This window comes from Ictalurus furcatus, chromosome 24, assembly GCF_023375685.1.
Source record: "Ictalurus furcatus strain D&B chromosome 24, Billie_1.0, whole genome shotgun sequence".
Lineage (NCBI taxonomy): Eukaryota > Metazoa > Chordata > Actinopteri > Siluriformes > Ictaluridae > Ictalurus > Ictalurus furcatus.
In genome coordinates, this window is record NC_071278.1 from 3,174,546 (window position 1) to 3,182,500 (window position 7,955).

A 7,955-nucleotide genomic window follows, 5' to 3' on the forward strand; every position below is an offset into this window, starting at 1 on the left:
GCATTTGTTTACTCAAGCCTACCCTGACTAGACTTTCTGTTACACTAAGTACAGTCCTAATAATCTCTTCTCTCCCTCTCTCCTTCTGTCGAGCCACACACGATTTTATGGAGATACTAGAGATCCTGATCCTCTCTGCTCTCCGGACCTGCCTGATCCGTCTCGGATGTCCTACCTCTGGATGGAGCTCTCATCTGCTCCAGTTCCAGATTGCTGGAACTACGGCTGCTTCTAAGGCCAAACAGACTTCATATAAATCCATAATGAACTTTTTCACACTATCCGTCGTTACCCAGATGAGGACGGGTTCCCTTCTGAGTCTGGTTCCTCTCGAGGTTTCTTCCTCTTAACATCTTAGGGAGTTTTTCCCTCACCACCGTCACCACCGGCTCGCTCAATTGGGATAAATTCACACACTTAAAATCTGTGTAACGTGTTCATATGTTTCCGTAAAGCCGTGGATACATATGGATATGTAATTTGTACTCATTAGAAGTTATTCTATTTGCTACTACTGGAAAATGCATAATTCTATTTGGCAGGTGCGATTTCTTGCATTTTTAGCACCATCTAGTGGGTCTTGTCGAAATAGAAAAAATATTCGAGTAAATGAACCATTTCTTATGTTGATAGCGTTTTCATTACTTTGTAAGAGCTGAATCGGAAGTAGTCGGCTTGCATGTGTCTGTAAAGATTCTACATCTTTGTATCACATTCTTAGAACATTTAGAAAATAAAATGTTTGTTTTTCTTTCCCCTTTGAACGCGTTTGCTTGGAAGCATCCGTGGGGAAAATGTATTTACAACATATATAGTGTTGAATTTAGTTTCATAGGTAGCCATCCTTTCTATGATAACTGTAGTGGGCACGCCCCTGTAGGTTTTTTTTTTCTTCTTTTGTACTCTGTCTTCTGTAAACATATGACAATAAAGCGAACTTTAACCTAAGATTTACTTTACTGTTTTACGTTGCTGTTCTGCACAGTTATACACAATATTTTCTAAGACACTATTATTATTTTCACTGACAGCTTTTATTAACTGACTGCTCTGAAGCTGGAACTCTGTAAGGAGGAATTTCACTTACCTTTTATACTTGTTAGTCCTGACTCCTGGGTAAACAAGAGAGCAATGCAGAGCAGTCAATCTGGCGTTCAAAGAAACCAAGAAGTGCGTTTATGTCTTAACCGTCTGTTCTGAATCATCCACAAGCACCAAATGCGCCTTTTAAAGCTCGTCCAAAACTTTCGGAAACAATCTTTCCTTCGCTCCGCCCGCTAACATTTCACTTTTGACAACAAACCAGTGTTCTTGCTGCCAAAAATAAACATTCTGGAGGAGGAGCGATCTTATACAAATTCATATGAAATTTCAAATGCATGATATCATACGAGATGAAGGAGAAGTGCTGAAATGGTAAAAATCAATCAAGTTTAAATGGACATTGCAAAGCATTAAGCTGAATAAAAATATATTTACTAAAACATCTTTTAAGAAACTATGTTGGGGTTGTTGTTATAATGTTTTTGAAATATCATTTGAAATATTTACCTGTACTGTATATTATTTCCTTCAGGTGGCTGGGCTACTATCCTGTGCTCTTATGTTGTTGTACAGAATAATTTTGTATATGACAGTTCAAAATTCAAGGGGCTACGGGACTTGGTTACTGTCCTGGAAACACACGCCCAATGACAACGACTTTGCAAGGGGAGTGGCAAGAAAACATCCCAAGAAAAATCAAAGTATCTTTCTTGGCTGAAGAGGAAAAAAATCCAGATGGTGATGATCTGGTGATGGTTAGCTGAAATGACAATAAGGGACCATCGTGTTAACCCTACTCTAATAAGCACGTTTTAACATTTCATGGTAAAAATGAATGATGACCCAGCATGGGAGTCTAAGGAATGTATCTGCACCCAACTTCTGAACTGACCAATGACAATAAGGTGTAGGAGAAGCTGGATCAAATCCAGATCCACCCCGGGACTTCCCTCGAAGTAGCAGGATGTCTTCATGGAGCAATTTGCATATTCACTGATTCTTCATGATCATTTGCATATCAAATTACAAATTAGGATTTTCTCTAGACATTATATTATAACTGTAGGATTTGTGTAGAGTTTTATCATAATATAAAATTATAGATTAGAACTCTGTTTCTTATAAAGAGAAGTCGTGTTTGGTCACAGCACCACCTCCTAACTATGTACGTATTTACATAATACTGTTTTATTTAAATACTATCGAGCATGAACTGACTTAAAACAAGTGCTCTAAACAGATTTATTTTTAAAAAAAAACACACACACATACACACATGCAAATATTGTGCTTTATTATTTATTTCCTTTAACTGGACAGATAATGTTCATCACAAATTACAAGTCCAATCTGACAGCCACAATCAGAAACGGTTTATTGCCCAAATGAACAATGGACACGGCCTTTAGTGCGTCAAATCAACATGATATATACAAATGTGTGAACAAAATACAACAATAAAAGCCTAACACATAAAATATATGGATGCTGCATTATTGTGACATTATAAACCACATGTAAAGAGAATATAGAATATTTTAAAGCAACAATAGTAAACAATATCAGACAAATACCTTCCCTGTGTGATCAAATTCTTAACATTCATTATGTTTCTTTTGGGATAAAGTGCTCCATTTGCCCTCCAGAATTATTGGCATCCTTTATAAAAAATGATCTAAAATGATTATATAAAATAAACATTAAACACAACAATGACATTTTCCACTTCAACAGTTAAATATCTCTGTAATATACAAAAAAATAAACTTATTCAAAATACTTTTTAACATAATAATGTCTTTTTCTCAAAACTATCTGTACCAATGTTATGGACACACCTAAAGATTTGTAAATAAATTCAAATAAATTGTCATTCTTGAACAATGTGTAGTGTTTTTATAATTTGTTCTCATCCTGTAGGAACTGGTTGCTTTTAACCATGTGCTGTTTCAATGGGGTATTAAATATAAGGTTGCACACATGTAACATCACTTTGTCAACCACATGGGATGGGAAAACAAATTAAACAAACAATGATAAAAAAAATGACAGATGATTGTTGAGCTGCACAAATCCAGTAATGGATAAAAAGAAACACACACCCAGTTAAAAATGCTTTTGAGGCCATACAGTAAAAAAGTTTCACATCTGAAATGGGTGAAATTTAATAGGTATTGGACTCATGAGCACACTGAACCTCCACATAGTGAGGAGGGTAAAAAGGCCCAAAGATCACATCTTTAGAACTGCACCAAATAAACTTGACTACATTCAGAAAATTAATATTGCCTACTCCTAGTCTACTCCTGAGAGTATCAGAACCAAGCAGCATCAGCACTCCAATAGGCATTGTGTGTTGTGCTCAATTCAGACCCTTATTTTAATTTTCTGTCATGAGCACCATCAAAATGTCTGGAGGCAAAAAGCGACTGTATACGAGTAAATCCACCTCATAGCTACTGTAGAGAATTCAGCAGAGGTGGGTCAGTGAGCCACTTTTGTTTCTTTGCGGCTGGTGGTTCATATCTCTGTAAAGATTGATTCTGGATATTTCACGTCAACAAGATGAGCCAAACAAACCAAATAAACTTTTCCTTGTTTTTCGACATTTAAGAGGTCGTTGTACCTTTAAAATATCCTGCAAGTTTCAAAGCTTAATACGTCCTCCTCAATACAAAAAGAGCATTTCTTTATCCAAGCCCCAAAAACGTCTTGTTTTGGATGTGGCGGGTTTTGTGACGTCACACGGGCAAATACGTTTGTATATGACTCACCCTACAGCAAGACATCATCACACCGTTGGCCCCGCCCACTGGCACTCAGTCCCACAAAACAGTTCCGCACGTGTTATGGCAGGGGGCGTTGATTATTAATTCATAGGCAAAGATGTTAGCCAATCATAGCAGTGGGTGTTTACATCTTAAAGTGCACCTATGGTCCAAACACCCTAACATGGACCAAACACCCTAACATGGTCCAAACATGGTCCAAACACCCTAACACGGACCAAACATGCTTGTTACACATGGCAACAATGTCAAAATGATATGGCAGAAAGATTTGGGGATTAATATTAATAACAATGAGTGGCTGGACATTTTGTCTAATATGGGTACAAAATAGTACATAGATAAAACTGTACGCCATCTAGGCTCTACAGGACGGGTATAGCTGGAAACAATTTATATTGGAAGTGGAACAAAGAAGCGGGCATTTACTTATATATGACGTGGAAAAGTTCTTTAGTTCACCCCATTATGGAGCGACGATTATGCCTTATTGGAGATAAATCGGTGGGACCCAACGTGGCAAAAAAATGCATTCGTCCTTATTAAGACTGGTTGTATTACAGCTGCTAGGATGATTCGGCATAACTAGAAATTAAGGATGATTGAAATCGCATCGTATGAGATCATCCTGGATGCTGAAGATTGCATAATGAAGGGGAAATTATAAAAACATGGGATCATTTCTATTCTGGCAGCACATTAAAATGGGTAAAACGAGCAGGACTGTTTCATTTCCGTGTATTTTTGCTTTGATTGCATTATTTTTATTGTGGCGAATGGCTGAATATGTGAAGGTGCTTCTTAAAAGACGTAGTGATGTTCTAATTGTCGAACAATAAAAAGTTGAATTACAAAAATAAAAAAATGAACCAGTGAACTTGCTGACATTAAGAGCGGATGTCTACAATTAAGTGCAATTTCCGCTTTAAGTTGCATGTCCACCAAAATCTGCCAAAGCATTGGAAATAATGCTCCAAACTGCTCCAGCTGCACCACCCAATAAACCACCGAGAGCTGCACCAACCGCTGCTCCTATGGCCACAGCTGGAAAGCCCATCGCCCCTGCTAATACTGCTCCTACAAACGCTCCTTTTCCGATTGCTGCTGCATAATCAACAAGTCTGAGAGTAAAACCGAGTCTGTCTGCGATCTGCACCTCCGCCCTTTCCCTGTTCTCCAACCGGATCTGCTCTTCATAACGTTTCACCTCTTTTTCCAGATCTTCCTGAGAATGCGTTTTCTTCAGTTCCTCCAACACTGCACTGACCTCCTTCTTTCTCTGACTTTGTATATTTTTTTCCTCCGCTTTGATTCGTTTATCAGCATCTTTAAACTCCACGTTGGAAAAAATCCCATGCTCCACCACCATCTTGTCTATTTCCTCAAACAATTTCCACATCATTTTATCCTCATTCCCGTTCTCCTTACCACTAAAGATGAGACATCTCTGACCACATTTCTCAAGAAGCTCCCTGAAGGGCTTGTTCTTCTTCACACTTTCTTCTAACGACTGACTCAAACGCTCTTCTTCATGGTACAGAACGATCACTGTGTTATTCAAGATTTGTTCTCCAAAGTACTGCACTACCGGTTTGAAAACCTCGTACGCGTTTGGCGGCATGTCTAACGGATTCAGCGTAAAAAGGATGGCGTGTGGCCCTGGACAGGAGAAACAAACCGCCTTCTTTACCTCTTTTTTATACATGTAGTGTAATAAGTCATGATTGGTAAGATTTGGAGTGTTGACCAGAGTCACATTTCTCCCAAAGAGGCTTCCAGAAGTTTTAGTAGTTAGTATAGTGTGAGGATCAGCGCTGTCAAAGACCGCGCTCTGCAGGATCGACTTGGTGAGAGAGAACTGCTGATGATCAGAGCTTCCAAATATGATCACTCTCAACGATGTATCTTTAGTACTCACTGGAAGAAAACAAAAAGTAATAGCGGAACTTTATTTTTATATACAATAAACATTTTCCAATACATCTAATGGATGAACTTTAAAGTGAACCTCCGCCCCGAAACACTAAAAACATGTTCATATTGAAATATTGGTGAGTTTTGGCAGGGACGGCCACGGCCACGGCCTTCACAGTGGGATTAGAGAGTAAAGCGCCACGATCAGCAGGTACTCGAATGGCGTTGTGAGTGATGTAGCAAGCCTCGATGAAAAGAAATCAGTGCAGAATTTCATTACAAATTAAATATTGGACGCCACTGAAAATCACATGTTAATTCTATAGATTAATATACGATTCATTCAGGGTGGATTTTTCCTTTAATTATGCTGATAAAGACAGCCAGTTAACTCACTAGAAGGAGGTTCCGTAATGCTACTCCTGCGCTTCTTTAGGCCAGGAGGCGGAGTACCTGATTTCAAACAAAGCAGGAAAATTGTTTTAAATAACAATAAGGAAAACTCCAATATAATATTATACACTAATGTCGAGTCAAAATGCGTTCACTCACCTTCAGCCGCTGCCATCTTCTTTCGGTTGTGGTTTAGAGTGTTGTTTTATGTAGCAACTTGGTCCTGGAGGAACATTGTTTCGTTTCACTGTGTACGGTACTGCTGAAATGCCGACAAAGCCACTGGAACTTGAGAATTTTATAATAACTACTTCTAATCGCTTACAGAAGTCATATGAACTTTATACGTGAATAATCACATTTAATGCATGGTTTATATAGCTACGTCACTTGTTATGTTCCACACACTTGTCACATCTAGTGTATGTGATTTTAAAATTTTACTGTATGTCATATCTGCACATAATTAACCGCTCACATGGAGGACATATGACGTCATGGAGGACATATGAAGTTCTGACATGGTTCATTCTTGTGTACATGTGATCCCACACTGTTCACATGTGTATATTTGAGTATATTTGGGCATAACATGGTGAAATGCACCTTCACGCTCATCTTTTTGAACATGAGAAATGTATGTAAGGGATTTAAAGATCAAAAGAATCAGGTATCATGTCATCCATTCTTCATCCAGGTCAAATACACAAACACAATGTAAATATGCCCTAATACTCCCATTAATGTGTCACATATTCACATGCAACAACATACTGCATTATTTATAACCACTCAGAAGCCCGTAAATTATTGTATGGAGTTCCAACATGCTAATAAATATAGTAAATATAATGTAAAAGAATGAGGAAGAGTTTAGATTGGTTCAGAGGCTGTACTGTAGCTCAGACACAAACTCCACAACAAACCACTGAGCCAGTGTGTTTACAACTTTCCCGTCATGAATAGAGATCAAAGATGGTATATTTAGAAGAAACTTTACCTTTTGTTGTCACTTATATCCGTTTTAAAAGCAAAATACGATACTGCGCTGTTAGGTATGCTGTTGAGTAGAAATCGAAAGTAAGCAACAAAAACACGGTTAATCCAGTCGCATACAGATTTCACGGCGCGGCTTTCACACACTTAGCGGTAACAGCACTTTAAGCGGAAAACGAGCGTCCGCGAGCTATTACACACACCCAAAAAAACAAATTAACAATGATCAATTTAAATAAAGAAGCAACAAAATTCGGCAGCGTTTCTGAATTAACGGGCAAAAGTTAACATAATAAAAAGGTCGATCAAGTTCAAATACGCATTGTAAAGCATTAAGCTGAATAACAATACATTTACTAAAACATCTTTTTAAAACTATAAGGTTGTTGTTATTATAAATCTAAACATAAATAACTGTTTAAAACGTGTGGATGGTTCATTTCACAGAGGAAGTCTGACAATTAAATATGAATATTTTACTTCAATTTGAAGCAAACGGACATTTCAAATTGGTAGACCATCAAACCCACTGAGGATTCGACCGTGGTTTAGTGGTTAGCACGTTCGCCTTTGATTAAAAAAAAAAAGGCTTGAAATATTTCATTTATGTGTAATGAATCCAGAATATATGAAAGTTCCACTTTTTGATCTAAATTACGGAAAAACGGATTTTCCCACGATATTCTAATGTGTGTCTAAATCTATGTAATGTCTAAAATAGGTTTTATTTTAATAATAAAATAATGCATGTGATACTTCACACAGCCGCTAGGTGGACTGAACCAAAGGCAAATTGACGTCATGTGCGTCAGTGAAATA

The 7,955-nt window shown here is 37.7% G+C and overlaps 1 protein-coding gene across 3 annotated transcripts; it reads right to left on the reverse strand.

Annotated features, from left to right (window-relative positions):
* Positions 1 to 2,321: 2,321 nt before the first annotated feature.
* Positions 2,322 to 7,640, reverse strand: LOC128600437 (GTPase IMAP family member 9-like). Of its 3 annotated transcripts, none has more exons than XM_053612934.1 (4): positions 7,141 to 7,640; positions 6,300 to 6,399; positions 6,144 to 6,200; positions 2,322 to 5,750 (listed from the first exon to the last, which is right to left on the reverse strand). In XM_053612934.1, the coding sequence occupies exons 2-4, from the start codon at positions 6,313 to 6,315 to the stop codon at positions 4,759 to 4,761; spliced, it is 1,065 nt and encodes a 354-aa protein (XP_053468909.1). In that variant the 5' UTR covers positions 6,316 to 6,399; positions 7,141 to 7,640; the 3' UTR covers positions 2,322 to 4,758. The 3 variants fall into 3 exon arrangements, with proteins under 3 accessions (XP_053468909.1, XP_053468907.1, XP_053468908.1); XM_053612932.1 differs by having other exon boundaries at positions 6,300 to 6,402; XM_053612933.1 differs by having other exon boundaries at positions 6,300 to 6,428.
* Between the last annotated feature and the right edge of the window lie 315 nt (positions 7,641 to 7,955).

Bases quoted from the DNA above. Each gene is read 5' to 3' on its own strand.
- LOC128600437 (XM_053612934.1), bottom strand. The intron at 5,751-6,143 runs GTGAGTTAACTG...GTTTTCTTCCAG, and splicing joins CATTACGGAACCTCCTTCTA to TGAGTACTAAAGATACATCG.